Raw genomic sequence first — 25,179 nt, 5'->3', positions numbered from 1 at the left:
GCAGACAACAGCTGGAACCTCTGAACTTGACACACCCTTCTTTTTGGAAGGCTTTCCGGAGATAAACCCTCCAGAAAATAAAATCTCAGTCACCCGTGTCATATGTCTTGCCGTGCCAAGCTAGGCCACACCCCGCCGCGCCAGGGCTCCTCATCACCAGTCCAGTCACCAAGATCCATCTCGACAACGTCTTGAAAAAACAATGAGAGATACAGACAGCTTCCGGTGTGTCATCCACACGTATCCCTGGATCTAGATTACCCTGAGGGCCACCGGGCTTAAAACAAAAGCAATCAGTGTTATCTGGATGACAAATCAGACAAAAGTTGACTGTCACACTCGATTTGAGACGAAGTATTGGGATTGGAACACAAAAGCCCCCGGTCTTCCGGTCCGTTTTGTCGAGCGGGGAATGACGTTAGCACAATGCCGTGTTGGGAGGCTCGGGACGGTAGAGAGACTGGCCTGGTGGGCCGCTGGATGACCGAGTCATCGGGTGACTAGGGAGGGGGAACGCCCTGATATGGCATCAACTTATAAGCTATATTGGCTTTACTGAGGAAAAACCGCAGAAACACGTATGCCTTTGCACACACAATGCATATGCCTTTCTTATCCTGAAAAAAAGTAAAAATGTAGTTTGAAATGCCTACAAACGGTATAGAATCGTTCTTCCATGCACCCTTTGTATAAAGTTGTTGAGCAAGCCTTGTTTTATAAGCAACTTTGTCAAGCAACCAATAAGTTTCAAAGCAGGAGAATTTAAAGTGTAAAAGTGTGTAAACTTGTAAAGAATAACGGTTATTTCTGACAAATTAAATTTAAAAAAAATCGCACCGTAGTAGAACTCTTTGAATAGAAACTGAAATTTTCTTAAAACAAATTACACTGCCTGAAATGCGGATATAGGCCTATTGTAAGCATTATGCATGCACATTATCACTTAGTTAAGATTCCGCCAATTTCTCACTGATAAAATTTCCAAGGGCAAATTTGTTAGGAAGCCAACGGGGCGGTCGCAGCCAAACGCGGCGGGGTGAGGCACCGCCACGCGCCGCTCCCTCGTGGCAGAAAATCTACGGCCGTCCAGCCAGCTCAGCCTTAATCTGGGGATTAATTCATCAGTTAGCGACATCCGATCAGTGAATGGAACGGCAATTGGGGGGAAGTCATTGGGAGGACAGACTAGCGACTGAAGGCAGGGTGGGGAAGCGGGGTGGGGTGAGGGAGGTTATTAAAGACAGACAGAGTGGGGGGGGGGGGCACCGAACGCATGGGCTAGCAAAACATTAAAAAGGAGAACCGGAATTAAGACGTGAGAGAGTATGGGGAGGAATTGGAGGCAGAAGCGTTCAGGGTAGAACACAATCTTTCTTGTAGAGGAAGACACAATTTGTGCAGACTTCACAGAAACAGATGGACAATCGAAAACAAGGGCATATTGAGGGAAATGGATTAGGACACAATGCGCAAAATGCATTTCATGCACAAATAGGTACAGTGTAAAATGGAAATGCCATTGGAATGGAGAAAAAAATGAGTTGTGTTACATACATTGTAATAGGCATTTTGTCATCAACCCAATGTACTGTTTTAATGTGTTTTTTTTTCAGTATTTGAAAGAAAAAGCTCTCAGCTTTAATCTGATATCCAAAACATAACAAATCACAGATCAAGTTTGAAAAAAAGGCAAATGTTTCAGAGATGCATTTTTTGGGGGTCATCCTGTATATTAATTCCGAATTTTGCTCCATTCTTTTTACTCGGTAGTAGTTATGGACATAATCACGGAGCTGTAACTTAGTCAAGTAGGACAAGACGACCGTCTTCAAGACGATAGATTAAGGGGGATGTGGCCCGTCCCGCCCACTAAAGACCCCCGCTGAATGATGCCCGGTGTAACCCCCGCCATATCAGCACCAATTTATTTGACCAAACTTGAACCCGCCGACAGGCTCAGGAGCAAGAAATGGGCGGGGTGCGCTCGACGGCCATTTACGGGCAATTAATGGACAACAGGTGGCGGGATCTGGTGACTGAAATCGTGAACAGCCGCTGTCTGGGTTTTGAACATGATGCGGCAGAAAAGTAAAAAGTGTGAGGCGTTTTGATCACAATCGTACCAAGTCGAAGGGTTTTTTTGGAAGAAAAAAAGCAAAATTAATACCGGAGGAGTCTTATATAGCGCACGTTATCTACCAAAAGGTACTCAAGGCGCTGGAAATTATGAAGTCTATGAGAAATATGAGACCCATTATGTAGCACCTTATAAGGGTTTACAAGGTGCTGCGGCGCATATTGCAGCCACTACCAGAAACACCGGGGCAAACCCCTTCTCTTAGCGATGTGTTTCTGAGTTCTTTAACGTGCATTACACAACACACGGGACCTTCGGCTTAACGTCCCATCCGAAGAAAAAGACGAAGCAATAATGGTAAAGTGCCTTGCTCAAGAGCACAAGCACCATGTTCCCACGGTCAGGATTCGAACCCATGTACCACGACACACGAGTCGAACACCGTAACCATTGGACCACATCACCCAATTGAATATGTGAGGTAAAATTGAGGTTTAAAATAGAGTATCATAGGCTACACTACTTTACACTGTTTCAGTAATTTTTGTAAAAAAGTGTTCCAAAGAAAACATTGCTTGTTCAAGATGCCTTTGGATTTCCAGATGTTCAGACAATAGACAGAATATGCTTTAAAGACCTTAACTTCACACAGAGACGATATTTCATCGGCAAATATATAATGCAGTTGAGTATTGGCACAACTTTGTATTTCTTTGTAAGTTTCGCCTTGATCACTGCATCATCGCATGCATGATGTGTCACTGCCGTTCACGATACCACGGGCTACACGTAATCTCGAAGGGCGCACCCTCCCGTTCGCGTCCCTGGGTTTCAGGGAGTGGCCTTCTTAGCCGGTGGCACTATCAGTGCCCTCGATACGAGACTAGTCGTTAACGCCCAGCGTCACTTGCTCTGTCGCTCCAGATAGCGGGCCAGACGGTCCCGTAGCCTCGTCTCAAGGAAGTCCCGTTAATTTGGCTTGTTGGCGAGGTGCTGATATGGGCCGCTGGTAACCCGCGATCAAATTCGAAAACAAATATCAGAGCGGACTAGTACCAGTCCTAGCCTGACTCCGATTCGGAAGCCTCCTTTCCAATACAAAATATTTGTTTACGTTCGAAACATTCGACTCCAAAACTGAAACAGGAACGGCACAAGAATACAAAAAGAACATGCATGAAAAAAACCCTCTTTTGGCCTACATATCAATAACCTCTTTACACTTATTTGCGGGAAAATCTGCAAGGAAACTTACCAACCAAACTCAACGCATGCAGCAAAACAATCAAAAAGTCACCCCAGAATTTCCTGTCCCCGACTTGTGGCCATTCACAAAACTCGAAACATAGCCGATACCTGTTAAGGCCTTGAAACGAGCTTTTTGATTGGTCGTGAGTCAGTTGTCGTAAGTCACGCGGTGACTAGCGAATTCCAAGGCCTGATTGGTCGAAGATTTTCACTGCCCGATTACATATAGCAAACTGGTGACCATCCACGAAACTCGATACATAACCATACCTGTTAAAGCCTTACAACGAGCTTTTTGATTGGTCGTGAGTCCTCATGAGTCACGCCGCGGTGACTAGCGAATTCTGACGCCATGATTGGTCGAAGTTGTTTTCATTGCCCGATTACATGCGCGTTAGAACGAACCGGCATTTAATGACATTGTCATGATTGTGTAGGAAATGTTTCGGTCTCAAGTCACATATTATGGTAAAAAATTGGAACATTCAGACAACATGAATTCATACATCCTGTCACATAGATGTAGTTAAGACTGTCTTGAAAGACACGTCTCTATGGGAACGGCAACATTGTGAACACATTGACGAATGGGTACTTCATTCATCATTCTAGTTGAACGGGGCAAGTTAAAAAGCACAGGTCTTTGTCATGCAAATTAGGAACGTGATCCACGGTTGAAACAAGCATTCAAATATCTAAGATTGTTTTCTAAATGAAACATTTTAAAGGGAATATACCACATTTGCTATTTGCTGTAATTTTCAGAAATTGGTGGATTTGGGGGGTTGGTATCTTATAGCAAATATTGTTACACTGACTTGTTAGAAGTTTTGTGTTCGTAGATGCTGGAAAAACCAAGAAAAACAATCATGTTCCTGTAGTCTGGTTCCCTGGCCCACTTAAGATGTAATGGAGCAATTTATTGACGATGGGGAATTGTAAGGTCAGGGAACCAGTCATACTTGGGTAATCGATTGCAAACAAATGCGAACTAACTAAATATGCTAAACTGGGGCACTATTTGAAAAAAAAAAGCCATTTTTTCCAACGCCGGTCAGCCGACCATCGTTGGAAATTGATACAAAAATACTACTTTTCTTTAAAGTGACAGCACACCAGGTGCCATGATTTCACAGGATGCTTTAGACTGTCAATCACTAACAGTCCAGTAAGGTATTTCGCAATAATTTGAAAGTTTTGCTTTTGATGTTTGCAAATGTTGTATATTCCCTATAAGGACATAAAACAATTTCTCCCCCAATAAAGTAAATACGAAATCACAGCCAAGATTAAAACCTAATACATATAGAATCAAAAATTCTGGGTTAAGATGAAAAGTTTTATTTCCGTTTTCATTAAAAAGTAGTTCATGGTCAACTTTTTTTTTAAAGTTCTTAAACCCAACCCTTCCTTATCTGATTTTGATACCAATTTTGTTTAAGCGCACAAAAACTGCCACGTTTGTTAAATTTTGGAAGGTTTTAGAAAAGTTTCCAAGCAAAACGACCCAGGAGGTTCGGGTTTAAGAAAGTTCAAATTCTCACCAAAAAAGGTATGATTTTTTTTTGTAACAACTTATTCATGTCAACACCAACTGTGGCGAAAGATGTACACTGTACATAGGAGAATGTCTCCCATTGCATAAACACATGAAGTTTTCTTTCCTTAACCGACAAATATACATTTATACACAATGTACAAAATTCATTTTATTTATGTATACAAAATGACCATAAGTTCTACCCAATTCCAAGAAGGTAGAACAAGCCTATTATTTTAGTCCTCCAAAAAGTTGACAATACTGCCTAAAAAAAGGCATCTTCCAAAATTGACGATAAAATCCTTTTTTTTTTCAGTATAAAATTGTAGTCACTTTCTTTTTAGTATGAACATTTGGAAGAAGTGTAACCGTCATGTTACATTTCACTGATCCTGATACGAGAAAGAGGAATATATTCGTATTGATGGGGAAAAGAACCGACAAAACAAAAAAATGGTTTTACTGATGTAGACTGGAAAATCCTGTTAAATTCTAAAATGATTTCAAATTCATTTAATTGTTTGGAATATGTCATTACTCCAAACAAAAAAGTTGAGAAAGAAAAATCATGGGTGGTCACTTTGAAAAAAAAAAAACGAAAGCAGGAAATTAGGTAACAAGAAATTCACGAATGAGACATCCGCAGAGCCGAAGAGAGACGCTCTAAACTTTCGACAAAAGATTTATTGACGGTTGACAGAGGATGTCGGGAACAATTGCCGTAAAACTTTCCATCTTCATTCTGTCTGACAGATCAGAAACGAGTCTGCGAACAGTTTGTCTTTTCCTTTTGGGGAACGGTCGTGTTTTTTCTTTTGGGGAATTCTTTCCGGAGTACGTCGCGGTGACTTATGTCATCTGTTGTCGATAAATCCGCATTAAAAAAATAATCTTTTGTGATGACGTCGGGCTTGTTGCATCTCAATCACTGTCAGATCCCCCTAGGGCGTTGGACTTTTTCCTCTTCTTCGCTGGTTTAGGTTTGCTGCTTGAGATATCGTCGTCCTGGGAACAAGAAACCACAAGAAAAAAAAAATCAAGAAGAATAGAAAGAAATCAGGTTTATCAGAACTGACATCTTTGATTTCCCTAAGCGTCTTTCCTAAGGGACGACGCACCGATGTATATATTGACTAATGTCTCGTCAAGTGTTGCCGGCTGTTATGCGTTTAACTCGTTGGTTTGACAAGAACTAGTTTTTTTTTTTCAAGAGTTTAGTGAAACAATGGGTTAGGTGAGGTTAACTTGCCAAGATCGACTTCAATATTTACTAAACTTCTTGTATTTACTCCTTTCTGTTGTTGTTTACATGTTTGTTTGTTTATTCACTTTGTTTCCTAAATATCTACCCACCCTGAAGAAATTAGAAAAAATTATGGTACAGTGGAACGTCGCTATGGGCTCCATATGCCAACGGAAGAGGGCGCCCTTGTACCTAGCAACAACATCCCATGGGCGGGAATTAGCTGGTTGACGAGCAACGTTCCTTGTGTGTGACGCACGTGCACCAGGGGATTTGTACCACATGTATGTACACGCAGTGGTACAGCCGCGCGTCGCAGCAAAACTGCAGTCAGGTAAGATGGCGTCGGTCGGTCACCCCCAACTGTACTTTCTTTGCCGGTGAGGGGGTTCTTGTGATTGGAGCGGATACTGAACACCGCCATAACGAACACCGCAATACTGAACATTGTGCTTGGCTCCCGACTTTTGATTACAAAATTTACTGAACATTGGTGCTGAAAATGTCAACAGAAGAGCGACAAGTTGCTGTTATTTCACCAAGGAATAGAAGGGGAAAGCCACCCACTGCTGTAGGTAGTAAGCTCAAAAACTGTGTAATTTCATTATTCAAAAGTCGGCACGTGTTCAAAGTCGTCTTTTAATAACTACCAGGGCGTGCAGGGTGAAGTTATGAAGGGCGCTATTTATTCAAAAGTGAGTACCGGAGCACCGGCAGCTTAAAATTGCTATTCCGAACGATCCCTATTCCAAACAATTTCTGTGGATTCAGATTGAATAGCCAGCTACTTTGTTATGAACAAAATCATTTTTCTCTACAAGCCTGTAAAAATCTAGAACCAAATTTCCACTTTTTCATAATAAATTACCAGGATTGTGCACATTTTTTTTTACAACCACACAACTGCTGCGGAAATAACTATGCCAAAACAGCAAGCACGTCTGCAAAGTTTCAGCAGATATTTTTATGTTCTAATGAATACGATCCTAGTAGAAAAATTCACCGAGTTATTAAAACAAAAAAATCCTGACCTGATCTGATTCTGAGGATGATTCCACGTCATTCTGCGGTGCCTTCCGGTTCTTAGGGCTCGATGACCCTGGTGACCGCCGCGTGACTCTGCTCCGTGTCGTCCGCGATGTCATATCGTCTAGATCCTCTATCAGCCCAAACAGATCGCTAAATCTGAAAAGAGGTGGAGAAAAGGGAAGGATATAAGTGTTGTGTTCTGCCCACCCAGCGCTAATGACCAAAAAAAAAAAAAACCTCGCCTATTTTTATTTCGTTGTGAAGCATCGGCGCACAATGTAGCACGTACTCTAGCAATTTGTCTTCCGTGACGGAACGGCAGTGAATGATTGATGACTCCCGATGTTTGTAGGCGCCGGTCTAGGAACAGATGTTTCTGATATTTACAGGTTTGCGGCCTCCAAAGCAACGAGTGTTGCTCTAACTTTAGCCACTTAAATCTTGGCAGCATTTAAGGTAATATACAACATTTGCTTTTGCCGTGATTTTCAGAAACTGAGGGGTTTGGATTTTATAGCAAATATTGTAACACTGACCTATTTAAAGTTTTGTGATCATAGACGCTGGAAAAACCAAGAAAAAAATGCTGTTCTTGTAGTCTGGTTCCCTGACCCTTCTTCAGACGAAAGAAAGCTATTTATAGATGTCAGGGAATTGCACCCGCTCACGGATGTGTAACCAATTGTAAACTAAATGTGGACTAACTAATTTTGGTAAATTGGGGGCAGTATTTGAAAAAAAGTCTAATATGAATGAACTAATTATGTATGAGGGCAAAAAAATTGGGCATGGAGAAAAAAAGGCAGGCACCTGTTTGCATTTGTACATTAATGAGTAAAACAGTACAGCAAACTAGACTGACATGGACACAACATGGAGCCAGATTAAAAACGGTGTCCAAATATTCATCTAACACTCGGGGATGTTTCAATGGTTCACTGTTGGCACAAGTTAAGCCTCATTCAAAAATCTACTCAATTGTATTTCCCTGGTACCCTGAAAGAAAATAGACAGGTGCTTGTCTGTAATCTGCACATTAATGGACTAGCAGTATAGGAAACTAGACCATTATGGACACTAACATTTGCCCTGGTGTCCTGCAACTCTTTCCTATGTTGAGTGACTTACTTCATTTTCTGGGCGTCCGTGCATGCGCTCTGTATTGTCTGTAGTCCGAGTAACACGGCTTCCTGACTGAAAACTGGACGAAGAAAGTAAATCAATATAATCAAATTCATGAAAAGAGGCAATCCACTGACATGGCACTAAGGGAATAAATGTGTGCTCTGGAGGTTTTTATCACTCTGTTTAAGACCACTTAGAGTCTGGGTGCTAATAATTACCCGAGCCGGAGGCGAGGGTAATTATCAGCACCCAGACTCTAAGTGGTCTTAAACAGAGTGATAAATACCGACGGAGCACATATTTATTCCCATTCATAAATACCTTTTCGGTAAGAAAAAATCATATAATTCGTTCAAAACATCCCGATTTTGTTCAACAAATTCACTTTATGCTTTTTGAAACATCCCTCTTGCAAAATAATGGAGTGTTCAGCTGGCGAGTAAGATGTAAACAACCCTTTTATGGAGATTGACGCGCGCGTATCATGTTCTGCGCGATGTCGCGCAGAACGCACCTGGCGCGTTGCGTTTTGAATTTAGAACTATACAATTCTGACTCCCTGGTAGTGTTGCGCATGCCTACGTGAGGATTGTGAACGTTCAACCAATGAAACGATAAGAGGCACTGGATTTTTAGGAGTCCACATGTTATTGTGACACTGGAAAAGTGTTTAAGACCAGCCAGCCATGTCTTTATCATCCGTTTAAGACCGGCCACGTGACGGGCTCTCGACCAATAGGAATAGCTAAACTGTCTGAGGTATTTATGAATGAAGATTCACTTAGTGAAAAAGAACATTATGCCTCAAGCTTTGCTGTAACCGGTACAATCATATGAAATAATCTGCATGCACAGTTGAGAACCATGACTTCTCTAACCTCATTTAAATCTGAACAACGTAAAACGTTCAGTCAGTAATATTTCTGCAAATAAGTATTGTTTTGCTGTCTTCACTGATTATACAAATCTAAATCTGTACTGATCTACGGAGTTAACAAACTTGGTTGCCATATTAATAAGGAGCTGGATAGGATTTCCCCTTGTTGTCGCCCAAAAGGGCTTTTTGGTGGTTTTTCGCCCCTATCGTAATCAGCAAACCTATTTGCTTGATGTCACAAGTCAAAATTGTCTGTGTTCATTGAATTCACTTACGTAAAGCCTGTTAGCGATGTTGTTTCACACTGTACATGTACATGTAGTTGTAATAGGTTTAACCCTAACCGCCCTGAATCCTTCAAAACCCTCTTTGCCAAAGTGGAGGAATTTTGAGGATTGAGGTTACATGGTAAAAGTGCGTTAATGATTTCGTAGGATGCACTTTGTCAAGGTCTTGGGCCGGACCTTGTGTTGTTTTTGCCCAGCCATGCACAAATTAGGCCTGGAATATGCTTGAAATCCTCCGTACTGCTCCAGGATGTCACTGCCCGAGCCTCAACATATTGACAGTCACTGCCGCAGGATTTTGCAGGATTCAGGCAGTGGTCACCCCTCCATGGACCATATTCAAGAAATAATGGAGGAATTTGCAGGATTGAGGCTATATGCTATTTTTCCATGGTGCCAATTGGAGAATTTTGCAGGATTGAGGCTACATCCTAGCAAAAAGGCCTAGGAAGTTAGGGTTAACCCTTTCATTACCACATTGTTTATTGACTTGGCTCTCCCCAGAACGAAATTGTTTGCTCAGTCATGCGGATATCACTAGAGCGTGAACAAAATGACCACAAGTGGAAAACTCCCTTTTTTCAACCCAGATTTTCTCTGCCAAAGAGTGGTTAGAATCGTAGGTGTTGTGTGTAAAGTTTGTTCCTTGTGCAAATATGTGCAAATATAGGAAAGTTATGCCTTTTTGTTCATCTGGTTCCATTTATCAAACTGCAAGCCATTTCACCACATGACCAAATGGCACTCCATACCTCAAATTGTGCGTGGATACTTCTGAAGCACTTTTCTCAATTTTTTGTAATGGTAACACTGTGAATAAACTACACCATAAGAACAATCCGAAAACACTCTTTCAGCTGGTATATGGTTGATGTATGGGCGGCCAAACATATCAACATACTGCCTTTCTGAAAAGTAGTAAATATATCTGTGTTGAGGGTGTTCTGCGTGTGGTTTCCTGGTCGACTAAAGTCGCCCATGGGAATCAGCAGGGGGTTAGTTCTTGTCGACAAAAGTCGCCCATGGTAAGGAAAGGGTTAATTCATTTTTTTTTTAATTGGCATATTTATTAGCATAATCAATAATAATGACTCACACATGGATTGTCTAATGGCGGATGTCTGCCGCAGCGCTTCTAGGTGTCCAAGAATCTGGTCAGGTGAAGGGATGTTGGAGGGCTTGCTTGTTTGTCTGAAATCAAACAGATGAAGTGAATTGGAAACAAAATTTGCCCCCCAAAAAACGTTTTTTTCTTAAGGCCTATTCAGACTAGACAAATCTCAGGGTTGACGCGGGGTTGAAAGCATGCAGCATTTCACACTTCAAAATGTTCAACCCTGCGTCAACCCTGAGGTTGATTTTGCCCCGGGTTGAACTCAACCCTGCTCCACACCAGGGTTGAGATTTTTACCCCGGGTTGAAACTCTCGCCAGAGTTCAAAACAGCAGTTACTGAGGTATGCTTCTTTTGCACGAAACAAGTGTGAAACTATGCGGGGTTGAATGCAGGGTTGAAAAATCAAACACTCTACCCGGGGCAGCACTGGGTTCACCCAGGGTTGAGTTCAACCTGGGTTGAGAGGCTCCAGTGTGAAAAGGGCTTTATTGTCCATTGCAAAGTTGACTTTTTACCACAAATTGACCCATCAGAAGATACAGCAAACGCGACTATACAGCGTGTCCCAATAAACATTGTGCATGAAGAAATCGCTGATTTTCTCAATATTGGTCAGGCTAGCTAATCAAATTTCATAGCATTTTCAAGCCTATGGTCTTGTTTTTAATTGGTGAAAAAATCAAGAAAATCCAATGATGCAAACCAGAGATATCTTTGATTTGGTAAGGCTATGTATTTTTGGACATGCATAATGTAATTTCCACACTTGGTATAAATTTGCTGGTACATTATTGGGTTTGATATGTGTTACGCAGTGTTTGAAATATTGCATGGCCTTTATGTAAAAATATTTCATTTGTAAATAAATAAAAGAAGAAACAGCATAGCTAGAGGGTGTTTATTTGATTGTTCATCGAAGAAGATTATTCAAAAGCATGTGATAACTGCTCTAATTGCAAATTACTCGAGCGTCAATGTTGTACAGACCCTTTTGATGTTCTTTGTTAACATGCTTAACTACAGGATTCTAATTGTGCAGGAGGAAAATAAAATAGCCGTACAAAATCAACGATATCTCTGGTTTGCATTGATGGATTTTCTTGATATTTTCACCACTTATAAACAAGACCATAGGCTTTAAAATAATATAACATTTGATAAGCTAGTATGGCCACCTTTTGAGCAAATCAGCGACTTCTTCACGCACAATGTTTATTGGGACATGCCGTATTAAACAAAACCACCAAAAAAACCCGCAAAATTGAAGCTGCATCTTTGTTTGATTTTGCAACTCAGCTGTGTGTCATCAGCTCCCGTTTTAAGGAACACAAAGACGACAAATCTTCACCTTTGTCGTAATCTCTTGGCAGAGGTTGTAGCTCGGACTAGTAACGTCTTGATGAAGTCGGCGAGATGCTGCTCATCCTGAACGGCCCAGTAGCTCAGGATGGAGGACACGAACCTATCGCCGTCTTTACACGGCCGCAACATCAACGGTTTCAACAGATCAAGGGATATTCTGAAGAGAAGACAAACGAACAGCAGATCTCTTAAACTTTGTCCATGGAATTATTGAGTTTGTTCATGGAATGCGAATAAAACGTCACGAGACATTTGCTGTAAAATTCACCAGGGAAAGATTTCCATATACGAAGTTCACTCAACACCCTGTGTACAAACCCTATGAGATTGGACTGAAAAATTCTAAGTGTTTTCTAAGAAAATTCTTGTTATTTTCTCACTGCTCAAATTGACTTTGATGACATGAAATTGCTATCTGTGGGCTTGTTAGTCAATACAGAGGAAAATTAGTGAACTTCGTATGTGGAAATCTTTCCTTCACCAGAGTTGAACTGTGTTCCACTCTTGCGAATTTGCAGCATTAAAACCTGTCATGATGTCTTGCGTTTGCTTTTGCTCGAAAGTTGTACCGGCCATCACATTAAGGTCGCAAAAGTAGTCAAAAAGTGCAGTTTGCTGTTCTTGACCCTTGCAACAGCTTGTGGCGTAATGCAGTGCCAAGATCCTAGCGCCAATGTCATGTGATATGCCATGTGAATACATGTATGTCATGTGATATATCATGTGATATGCAGAACTAGACACTGTGAGTGTGTCCGAATAGGACCAAGCTGTGAAAGGTTCTAGCTCAATAAGTTAACTCAATTCGTAACGTTCACTTGCATCTATAAAATATGTGAGCTGCACCCGATTTCACGAAACTCTTCGTAACTTACGATGCATCGCAGCGATGCGACGCGTCGTATCTCTACGATGCGTCGCCGCGACGCGTCCTGCGATCCATTTCGTAGGTGTATTATAGCATAACTCGGTGACTGTTTTATGTCTTTAGTAAGCGTACAGTAAATAGTCGTCTGATATTCAACAAACAGTCGTCGGATCTCAGCTCAAAATTTGTTAAAACTTAAAACAAAATGGCGGCCGTGCGATGCAATTTTGAAGGAAAACAAGCTCTCATTGGACTGTATAGCTACTTTGAAATTTCAACTCTAAATATTCCGGTCTAATTCATAATTATTCAATGAATTTTCTACTTACAACTTTACACACATTGCCTCGGTATTATAATCTCGTTAATGTAATGTTTGTGGCATAAAACTGGCTTAGAATTACTCTTCTTATTTTGCGATGTCCACTAGACACGTCGTAACTTGCGACGTGTTTTAAGCCGTTGTCAAGGAACTTACGACGCGTTCAACACATCGCCACTTTAGTGAAATGGAAGATACGACGCGTCGAGAGTTGCGACGTGTTACACGTCGTAACTTGAGTTGCGACGCGTCGCAGCACTTCGTGAAATCGGGTGCTGATCTGACAAAGTGTGAACTGGTAAGGTAAAAAAAAGCAGGCTGTGAGGATTTAATATCAATAGATTGAGCAGAAAAAGAACTTTCTAACAGTAAACAATGTGGTGGATGTCACGTTCAGGCATGCAACTTAGAAGTAACAAACAAAAAGAGGAAACTCCAATCTTTACAAGACTTTGTACAGTGTTTTTCAATTTGTAATGGCATAAGTTTGAAGTGAGAAAAAAGGAAATCAGCTGATCCGAGGAAAAGTTGCATGCCTGCATGTTATTCTAATAGCCAGATCTAGCAATTATTAATAAAAACAAAAAAAAACAAACAAGAATCGATCTTCAACGGGAGATGGTTGCAAATGAAACTTGGTTATATGTAAGGGGCGATTCAGAATAGTCAATGTTTAAAAATTTGGAATTTTTTAACAATTGTTTTGACTCACCCACCCACCCCAAAGTTCAATTTTTAAATATTGAATGACTATTCAATATATCCTACACACTAAGAATAAAATAATGCTTCAAATGAAGCAGATATTTTAGGTCAATGGTCTCTCAGCTCAGGAGTTTTCAACAGCAAGGGTAAGACGTAGGTTAGTGTCATTTCACTCAGAGCTTTGAAATAGGATAAATAAACCGTCCAAAACATTAAACTTTTGGGAATTTCAGGCCTTAAAGGGAAAATACAACATTTGCAAATATCAAAAAATAAAACTACCAAATCATTTTGAAATACCTTGCTGGACTGTTAGTGAATGACAGTGTAAAGCATCCTGAAAAATCATGGCACCTGGTATACTGTCATTTTCAAGAAAAGTGGTATTTTTGTATCAATTTCCAATGCTGATCGGCCGACCAGCGTTGGAAAAAACTGGCTTTTTTTCAACTACTGGCCCCAGTTGACCATCGTACTTGTTTGCAATCGATTACACACCTATGAACGGGTACAAGCCAGCTAGACTGGTTCCCTGACCTTACAATTCCCCAATATATGTAAACTGCTCTGTTTCTTCTTAAATGGAGTCAGGGAACCAGACTACAGGAAAATGATTGTTTTTCTTGGTTTTTATAGCATTTTCGAGCCCAAAACCTTAAAAAAGTCAGTGTAACTATATTTGCTATATATTTCCAACCCACCAATTCCATCCATTTCTGAAAATAACAGCAAAAGCAAATGATGTATATTCCCTTTAATGCCCCTTTGACCGATTACAATGGAACAGCACAGACATGACAGACGATCTCGAAGAGACTGCTGAGTATTTCAGGGTTTTTCCCCCTTCTTCTTGTAACAGACAGAGTCCGGAATACTTTTCTTGGGGTAAATTCAATCTTCAACAGCTGAGATATACCAACACAGTTAACTAAACTGACAAACGCAAGACGCCAGGCGGGAAAAAAGGTCGCTCGTCACAGGTTCACGTTTCTCATTAATGAAATTATATCGACTTCCTCCATTTTATTACAAACAGAGGAAGCGTGATGTGGGATAAGTTAGTCCTGTGGAAGGAAAAGGGGCCAACAGACGGAGGGCATGTGCCACCTTGGACAAAAACGAGGGGAACAACAAGTTATTCTAAAATTTTGGGGTCCGTTTGACCCCAACTTTTGCCCTTTGTAAGCCCTGTGACAAGTTAGTTCTGGGGAAGGAAAAGGGGCCAGCAGACAGAGGGCATTCATGTGCTACCTTGGACAAAAACGAGGGGAACAACAAGTTATTCTAAAATTTTGGGGCCCGTTTGACCCAACTTTTGTCCTTTGTAAGCCCCCGTGCGGATACTTTAAAAGGTCAAACAAATGCGGAGGAAATATTTCTCATCCGATCGGCCAAACCACAAATGATATTGTCAAATATTTTTTTAATAGGAAAACGGTTTTCATCTTTTGACAAACAACAGAGACAGAATGAATGACCTGATTAGTTTTCGAGGCAGATCACAGACGTTGGTACTTTTTTCTGGATTGTGTTTTACCAAAGAAACAATTCTATGTCAATTGTTTTCATTTTTTTTTCCGGGGGGGGGGGGGGGGGGGGGGGGGGAGGGGGGAGTCAGTCACAATTACAAAACAAATATTATATCGATTTACAAAGTTCTGCGAGTTTCAAGGCATTGGGAAAGTTTCTAAAATGATTGGTAAAGTTTTAAAAGTTGTACACAAATACAGTAACTGTTTTTGGATTTAGCGCGTTCCAACCACCCATCCAATGCCACTGGTGGTTTCAAATCGCTCACAAAACTCTGCGAAGGAAATACAGGCTTGCAAGGCACTGTGGGTATAAATACTGCAATGATCAATGCATGACCCGGTTCAAACAAAATTCGTCCAGTGAGTGCTCAAACAGGGACCGTATCATAAGTCCGACGCCTCATAGGTCCGACGCCTCATAAGTCCGAAATTTCGGACTTATGAGGCGTCGGACTTATGAGGCATAAAATTCATTTATTCCGCCTCATAAGTCCGACGCCTCATAAGTCCGACGTCGGAAAAACGAGGCGTTTAATTTGTCGGACTAACGAGACGTCGGAGCTATGAGGCATCGGAGCGATGAGGTGTCGGACTTATGAGGCGTCGGACCTATGGCCATGCCCCCCCCCCCCTTCCCCAAAACGAACCCTTTTTTTTTAAGTGACGTCGCAATAAAGGTACCGGTAGTCACTGTGTACACCACCATCTTTTCATCAAAATAATTTGGTTAAAGTGGTCAGAAATTGCCTCAGATCGCACAACAAAGCATCTAGAATCCAAACATTTTTTTCCCCACTTTATGGGGACCATCTTGTTTTGCCCCCCCCCCCAAATAATTGTGTTCTGGATCCGCCCTTGCCTGACCTCGATGAACCCTACTATCAAAATTATCCACTACCTTAAGCTTTCTATAAAATCCCTTTGTCACGATAATCGCACGATCACTGTTTTGTCTTGATTCTAATGAGGCAAGGAATTCCCCCACCTCCCTCTGATAATCTGTTCCACCTCAACGCGACCAATAAATCTTGAAGTACAGGAAACGGCTATCAAATTTATTCTGTACACGTGGGTCATGGTTCAAATCGGGTTCTAACGAGCCCCAGAGAGTTCGCACAGGTGGTCTGGTTTCGGACTCGCGACTGAGGTGTTAAGAACACGATGGTGTATGTCACGTTCCCCCCCCCCCATCCCCCCACCCCCGGGGCTGCACCAGCAGGGAATTAACATCTTGCGTCGGTTGGTGCCCTGACTTGAACTTCCAATTGCTTGCTAGTGTCATACCAGAATCTTTGTTGTTTTGATTTTTGCACGCTCATAAAAAAGAGATGATTTCAGCCAGAGGGCGCTTTCTAATTTACTTTTGAGGCTTCAATTTTTTTAAGAGGTTGTGGAATGCTGAAAGTCATTTTTTAATTTTTTTATTGTAGACTAGACCCATATATATCATAATGACAAAGTCCCATTCTTTTGTAATGTGCGTTTATATGTTTATAAAACTGAAATTCATCGAGTAATTTGTTGGTCGGCGAGCGCATAATTGAAATCAACAGTCGTCGGGTTCTTTGTAAAATGAGAAAAATCGTGACGTAATAAACAGGACTCGTTTATACTACGCTGCATCGGGAGTCCTGTTTATTACGTCACGATTTACTATGTTTTGTTTGCTGCCCCCAACGACGACTTTTACACAAATTGCACGTTCGGGTCGAAACAGGACCTGAAAATCAGCTCTTAAAAGTACCTTTTGTACTCATTTCATGACAGACACAATAGTCGTTTTTATTTCATCACACCATAGGCTACATATACCCGAAAAATGACGGAAATGTCTTCGAGCATTCCACAACCTCTTTAAGCTCTGGCAGGAGCTTCTATATGTCACTTGGTGGTCGGTCGGTCTGTCTGTCTGTCTGTCCCCGAAAATTGACCAAAAATAATTGACTAATTGACCAAATGCCATGCCGTGGTCATAAAATGCACTCTTGCCGAAGGTTTTCGGAATAGTGATTTTGTTTTGATCGATGCGCATATATTTTGCATATTATGTCTGTTCTCCGAAAATTGACCAAAATAAGCCCCATAAGTTTCCCACAAAATATAACTACCAAATTTAATTTAAAAAACAAAGAAAAAAAATCAATTCAATAATTAACAAAAACTGTAACAATTCGGAAAGATGTTTATGAAAAGTTTGTAAATGGAGGCAAAATACGCGAAGTAATGTTATAGTCACGTGGTATTTATCACAAATCGCTATAAATCTAGGTAAACATCTAAAGTATGGTGTTTCATATGTGCCATCGGCGTCACATTTTTAGGCGTCGTATTTTTAAACTCTGGCAGGGATCATTTTGATAGATTTTCTGCAAGACTTTCACGCAAGACTTTCATGTAAGACAGCCAGAGCTTATTGTGCACTCGCACTTGTTTATTGATTTGTCACATTAACAACAAGTCAGGTGTGTTTACAAACACAAATGCCCCGCAACGGTGACAGTTCCCATGACATAACACCACTCTTTTAACATCAACTTACATGTACCTTGGTCACATAGAACATTCATTGACAGCATTAGTGTCTTCTGTAGGTTTTATATGAATTAATCCCTAATCCCTATAATCTCAGAATAAATACATGATTTCTATTGTTTTAGCCACTGTGAACTTGACCCTTGACCTTTTGGCCCCAAATTCAATAGGCTTCTTAGGATTACCAAGAACAATCCACAAACCAAATTTGAAGTTCACATGTAAAGTATTTCTCAAGTTATCGCGCTGACAAGATTTCTATTGTTTTAGCCACTGTGAACTTGACCCTTGACCTTTTGGCCCCAAATGCAATAGGCTTCTTAGGATTGCCAAGAACAATCCACAAACCAAATTTGAAGTTCACATGTTAATTATTTCTCAAGTTATCGCGCTGACAAGATTTCTATTGTTTTAGCCACTGTGAACTTGACCTTAGGCCTTTTGGCCCCAAATGCAAAAGGCTTCTTAGGATTGCCAAAAACAATCCACAAACCAAATTTGAAGTTCACATGTAAAGTATTTCTCAAGTTATCGCGCTGACATGATTTCTATTGTTTTAGCCACTGTGAACTTGACCTTTGGCCTTTTGGCCCCAAATGCAAAAGGCTTCTTAGGATTACCAAGAACAATCCACAACCAAATTTGAAGTTCATATGTTAAGTATTTCTCAAGTTATCGCGCTGACAAGATTTCTATTGTTTTAGCCACTGTGAACTTGACCTTTGGCCTTTTGGCACCAAATGCAAAAGGCTTCTTAGGATTACCAAGAACAATCCACAAACCAAATTTGAAGTTCATATGTTAAGTATTTCTCAAGTTATCGCGCTGACAAGATTTCTATTGTTTTAGCAACTGTGAACTTGACCTTTGGCCTTTTGGCCCCAAATGCAAAAGGCTTCTTAGGATTACCAAGAACAATCCACAAACCAAATTTGAAGTTCATATGTTAAGTATTTCTCAAGTTATCGCGCTGACAAGATTTGTCCGGACACACACACCCACCCACCCACACACACACCCACACACCCACCCACCCACCCACGGAAGGACGAGGCGGAAACAGTATGCCCCTTCGGCTTCGCCGCGGGGCATAAAAATGTTGTTTGCATTATAATAAGCAGAAGTTTCTAAATTCTGAGGCTGTAAAGTTTTTCTAACTCACTCTCGGACATAACTGAGCAACAACACTATATCACTATTACATCAGAAAAGGCCGATACCCAAGATTAAACTAATTACACCCAAAATTGAAACTCTTATCCAAAATCAGCTTTTAGGACGATAAATTTGATTAGATTTCAATGTGCAAGGACCATTTCCACATGTTGAATGTAGAAATAAAAACATAACAAAACCACAATTTTTGTCGAGAAATTTAACCTCGATACAGAAAAATAAGATTGTATGTTGTCATTAGTTCTCTTTATACTACCCTCCTAACACATACTGTATATTTTAGGGTTGTCAACATAAAGGGAAGGGGAAAATTAATTTGTTTCTGGTATTTCATCAACACTTCTTGCCACTTTTTTAAAGGTAATTATACAACATTTGCTTTTGCTGTAATTTTCAAAAATGAATGGATTTTGGGAGTTATTATTGCAAAGGAAATATTGTAACACTGACTTCTTGGAAGTTTTGTGTTCGTAGAAAAACCAAGAAAACAATAATGTTTCTGTGGTCTGGTTCCCTGACCCCACTTATGATGAACGGAGCAATTGATAGACGTCGGGGAATTGTAAGGTCAGGGAACCAGTCTAGCTAGCTTGTACCCGTTTGTACATGTAGGTATGTAATCGATGAAAAACAAAATGCTGACTAACTAAATATGGTATACTGGGGGCAGTATTTGAAAAAAGCCAGTTTTTTCCAACGCTGGTCGGCCGACCAGCGTTGAAGTTAATACAAAAATACCACTTTTCTTGAATATGACAACACACCAGATGCCACGATTTTACAGGATTCGTCCAGTAAGGTATTTCATAATAATCTGGTAGTTTTGTATTTTGATGTTTGCAAATGTTGTATGTTCCCTTTGAACACAAATTTGAGCACTTTTTTTCTGAAAAAAAATCATTCATACATTAAGCATGCACAAAAGACGAAGAACTGCTTTACATCATAACGACGGACAAAAGTTGTGTGTGACATGACGTGAGACGCAATATGAGGTAGATGATCGATGGCTCAATTAGACTCAAATATGCCCACGGGACAAAGATCGGAGCCTGCCCATTATGCCCCGCCCGATATGCCACACCCAGTCTCGACAGCCACACCCTAAAACCTTGATTAAGCAACCTCGTCCCCAGGGTGTCAATCAGTACGCACCCACCACTACCTGCTCTCTCACCCTGGTATTGGATCATTTGCATGTGCAAACATTTTGAACACGTATGCAAATGAGGAATAGGCTAGTGCCTGCATGTGCGTTACATCAGCGTTTGTTTCTACATGCAGTATCTGGGGTAAAACCCACATCAATTTGTTGTGCCGTGAGTTACAAAAACACGATTGTTTTCAAAGTTAAAATGGTACAATCTTATCCCGCCAATATGCAGTATCACATTTCATATTAATATGAGCAAATTGGAAAGGAAAGGAGTATTTTTGAGCAGGCGTGGACGTTATTATTGCAATGATCATGAAAACATGTAATGCACATTGGAAAAACAACATCAAGTGCACGATATAAGGTATATGCACGGTATCGAATCAGGATACAGGAAGAAAGTTTCCTATCCAGGGCTTACTATTGGAAACAAGGTTGAAAATATAGAAGCACTGGGGACAAGGTTGCCTTACAGGACCCTTCCAACGATTTGAATGTGTCCCAAATTCGTAGCAAGTTTCTGGTAGCTAGACAACTTCTGAAGCCCTGAGTCAAAATTCTTTGCTGAAAAATTGCTGCTGTGGTAGACAGCTACAAATGCTTTTATTTTTCAAGAAATCTTCACTGACCTTTCTAGTTTCAACATGAGAAGTAAGCTCGCCATGGCTTCAGGGTGTTCTGTAGAATAAAAAATCATAATTTCTATATTGTAGCGTATTGAAAATACTCAAAATTCAATTTAATGGACAAGAAGAAATATATCACTGCCCTAATAAGATTCCCATAACAAATTGAGGCAAATGTGCAATGCCCATTATTATTAAGAAATCACTTTTATATTAATTAGGGGAATAACAGCGTGATGACCTGGTCTTCACTGCGTGGTATTGACCGGGTTGGGTGATGGCCGCTGTTTTGGACAGAAAAATTTATGAATGAACGTTTGTTTACATTTTTGCAAGTGCCGATGGAGGGCGCTGTTTTCAGTAACCAGGCAACGGACGGAAGTGAAACGAGACATGTCACTTGTTAATAGTTTGTGAAGAATTATTGTAAGAAATCACTTCATTTTGGGAGAACTCTAGTTGTTTGAGGCCACAAACTGAACTGATATTTGCCTTCACGGTCTGTTGAGTAAGGATCACTTTGATTTAGCTGTGTAAGAAGTGCCATTTTGGTTTTGTACTGGTTGCTTTCTGGGCGCTTTCCAGTTTCTGGTCGCTTCTTCGTCGCTTCTTTGTCCCTTAATTAGGCCCCCTATTTGCAAATCAGGATGTCATGGCGCGGTACGATATTATTACCTCAGCTCGAGGGCCCTCACTGGGCCTATAAGGATTAAGACAGAAAAATTTAAAACAAACCTTTGTATGTGAGTTTTGGAATGACCGCCACGAATTGATCCACGTCAAGATCGTGCGCTAGGAGAATCTGCCACACACAGTACTGCTCAAACGTTTCCCACTCTAACGTCGCTTCTGAAAATTAAATAAAAAAATGAGTTCACTCCATCCATGTACTTGTGGGAAATAGGATCATTTAACGTAAAAACCTGTTAAAGCCAGAGTCCATCATTTGCAGCTATCCCCAAAGTAACTGGCGTAATTATTGTTGAGAAACATACTTGGTTGAAAGATAGTAAGGGGACTAAACTCCCTGTGAAATTATTCTTTCTGGCAAGCTGTCAGTTTGAAGAAATCAACGAAAGAAGGCCTTTCCAACAGTGCGTCTTAAGAAGCACCGTTGGAAATTTCCGTTAGTTCGTTTTTTTTATTCGGCGAAGTGCGTGCAAGCGTTGACACGACGCAAACGCACACGCGGTTGCTATAATTCTTCGGATCGGTGCGCGACATCGCGTAGCTGCAATCGGCTCAGTGAGAACGTGTCTCGGATGCTGAATTCATGGCCCAATTCAAAACATGATTCAGCAACTTTTGATTTGAAATCGAGATCCTAGAATGTTGTTTTTCTCAAAATATACAGCTGAAGCTGAGCTGAAACTTCATCAGGTTAGTTGTTCAGCACCCTTCTTTAGATTTTGAGCACATTTGTTGCTTCAAATGAACAAAATGCACAAATTACAAATGATGGACTATACCTTTAACTTGTGAAATGCAATCTTGACTTTAACAGATGCTTAGTTAATTGGAAAACCAATAATTACGACAGTTTCAGTTTGTGAAAACAAAAGAAACGACTCTTGACTTCTATGTCACTTCATGAAAACCAAAATGACTCGTTGCTAATGGTACAATGGGCATCGCGAGGGGGGGAGGAGGGGGCAAGGGGGGGGGCGGGGGGATTGCTCCCGCCCTTGGAAAAGCAGAAGAAAAAAAAATGAGGAAAAAAAGGAATACAAAAAAGTCATATTGCTGTTAATTTAATGGGGTGGGAGGGGCAAATGTCCCTGCCCACCCTTGAAAAATGATAAATCGAGAATATGCTGGAAAAGTACAGGGATTTCAGGGGAAAATGTGCTTTGCCCCCTCTAGAAATAAACTCAGGGGCCACCAGGTGCCAGTTTGTGATGTCAGTAACAAATCTGTTGGATTTTCTGAATTTTCTGTGTGAGCAAAGGTTACAAAAAGAATGAAAGTATACCAACTCGAAACAAGCAGATTTTTTTTCAGATTTTGTTTTACCTAAGACTTTTGCGATGTTTTCCTTCTTGAACATCATGAGGTTGCCTTGCATGACATCACAGATCAGATCTTGCAACTGCGATGAGAAGAAAAAGGTCAAGACAAAACTCAAGATCCAAAGTAATCAAGGTAGAATAAAAACAACAGAACTTTTAAGAACCGAGAGAATTAAATAAAGTTATAGACTCATTTGGGGACCTCAAGCAGCAGCCGTCACTGAAACGGAACCACGTTTGTACGCAGCTGGTATTCGCGCAGTGGTACAATAATGATTTGGGGCTAATCACTCGCAGCTGAGAAGCTGAATTGCGAAGGACGCGGCTACAACGTGGTCGGGACAAAGGCATGTAAAGGCGTCTTAAGCAGCCGCCATGCGACCCATGTCTGACCACGGAGCACAGCCTGAGATCGAAAGTGTTTGATTTTTCTGGAGGGAGAAAAACCGGAGGGCCCGGAGAAAAACCCTCGTGGCACAGGAGAGAACCAACGCACAACTCTACTCACATATCGTCTGAGCAGGGAATCGAACCCGGGCCACAGTGGCAAGAGGCAAGTGCTTTACGCACTGGCCACCCATGCAACTATGTGCGCACTAAACACGTGCTAGCCACAACTTGAAGAGCGCATCCGACATGCATTTAAGCGTGCTTCCAGCTCATGTTGTTTGCCAAATGAGTCTATTTCAAACAAAGGTAGATTTTGAGATGTGGAAACAAGAAAGTCAGAATTTCTAAGTCTACATCGGACAAGTAATTGCAGGAGACTAATTACCTGAGCCGAGTCCACGCATGAAACTATCGTGTGTAGTAAATCGGTACTCTCCGTAGTTGCATCACAAAACTGACAAGAAGAAAAAGAAAAAGGATCAAAAACTTCAATGTCAAAATTTGGAAGAAATGTAAGAATGCAAGAAACAGACTAAATAATCTTGCTGTCTTTTACAGCATTCACTTCAATTCTAGATTTTACTGAGAAAATTCAAATTTTTGTTTCACCGAAGGGAATATATGGCTTTGGGTAGACTGGGGACCTGTCCTTATATCACACGTGTATATGAGGGGAGGCAACATCTTCTGTGATTCTGAAATCTGATTGGTTGCTATGTGCTTGATGATGCAGCTTTCCTGTCGCCTGATTGGCCAACTACAACGAACATGTAGTGCCCATTTTTGTCCCCGCGTGGATACTAAAACTAAGTTGGCCTGTACATCACAGATCAATTGGTTATCAACACGCTGGCCGTTATCAGACACTAAATCCGCTGTTAGAGAGTTTGATTGTTTCCGGGGCTTGGGGTGGGGGGGGGGGGGGGAGGGGTCTGACAAGACTTACCATTGTGTAGACCGGGGAAACAAGATAACACATCAATCTAACATCTTCTTCAGCACAAGCCTGTTTGTCAAAAAAGACACAATTGAACATTATTTTTTTTAAGATGTGATATGGGTGGTCATCCAGAAAATTTTGCGTCCAAAATGCGACAATTTGTTCCTGTCAATACTTTGTTGTTTGCCATTCATGTATCATTAAGAATGACTTCACATATTTTTTTTTTGTTGGGTAGGTAGTTGGCTATTCATAATCACTCTTGGAGGACGACTGCATTAAGGAGTGCATCAGAATTATAAAATCACATACGTCAGATGTAACAGGGACAGAAAAAAAAGTGGACCCCAAATTTATAAAATGAGCCATATATGCGTATGTTTTCCCTATGAGTGTGATAAACCAACTTAAATAATAATAATATGAGTATTTATAAAGCGCACGTATCACCGGCAGCGGAACAGGGGGGCCAGGGGGGTCATTGGCCCCCCCCCCCACTTTTTCCACTGGGGGGGCATGGCCCCCCCCCCCAACTTTTATCGGGTCACAAAAAAAAAATACAACCATACATAGTAGTCTGGTTATGTACACTCGGCCAAACACCAACAAAAGAAAATCTTGTGTACTACTCTAGCTGCATAGAGTTAATTGTCAATTATCCACTGCTTGCAACTGTAGGGTACAGGAACCCCGTCCCTAAATGGTACTGGGCAGAGGGTTGAGTGCAATGTACATGTAGGCTAATTACTCCCTGTTTTAGTCTTAGATTGGTTAAATTACGCTGAATTCAAACTTGAATTAAATGAATAGTAACATGCATATGAAATGAATGCAATTTGTTCTCGCACTTAATACTAAATTTTAACTTTTGATAAAGACATTTAGGAACTGTTCAAAATGTTAAACATCAGAAAGCATCAATCTTGGAACAATTTATACATTAAATACATGTTCTAAATTTGAAAACAGAAGAAACTTTACAAGAGCAGGAGTATGTATTTGAAACAAAACAAACTTTC

The 25,179-nt window shown here is 40.8% G+C and overlaps 1 protein-coding gene across 2 annotated transcripts in view; it reads right to left on the bottom strand.

Annotated features, from left to right (window-relative positions):
• Positions 1-4,643: 4,643 nt before the first annotated feature.
• LOC119737621 (integrator complex subunit 3-like) overlaps positions 4,644-25,179 on the bottom strand; it is a 47,710-nt gene continuing 27,174 nt past the window's right edge. For both annotated transcript variants that reach the window (XM_038212089.1, XM_038212096.1), the window contains exons 23-32: positions 24,167-24,226; positions 23,606-23,674; positions 22,835-22,910; positions 21,557-21,670; positions 20,825-20,873; positions 11,891-12,061; positions 10,523-10,617; positions 8,266-8,338; positions 7,140-7,293; positions 4,644-5,870 (exon numbers count right to left, since the gene is read on the bottom strand). In XM_038212089.1, coding sequence (XP_038068017.1) covers positions 5,787-5,870; positions 7,140-7,293; positions 8,266-8,338; positions 10,523-10,617; positions 11,891-12,061; positions 20,825-20,873; positions 21,557-21,670; positions 22,835-22,910; positions 23,606-23,674; positions 24,167-24,226 — 945 coding nt within the window. In that variant the 3' untranslated portion in view covers positions 4,644-5,786. The remainder of the gene's footprint in view (positions 5,871-7,139; positions 7,294-8,265; positions 8,339-10,522; positions 10,618-11,890; positions 12,062-20,824; positions 20,874-21,556; positions 21,671-22,834; positions 22,911-23,605; positions 23,675-24,166; positions 24,227-25,179) is intronic.

Source organism: Patiria miniata, unplaced genomic scaffold (genome assembly GCF_015706575.1).
Source record: "Patiria miniata isolate m_02_andy unplaced genomic scaffold, ASM1570657v1 HiC_scaffold_10, whole genome shotgun sequence".
Taxonomy (NCBI): Eukaryota; Metazoa; Echinodermata; class Asteroidea; order Valvatida; family Asterinidae; genus Patiria; species Patiria miniata.
Note: the sequence above shows the minus strand (reverse complement) of the source record. Positions and strands in the feature narration are given on the sequence as shown.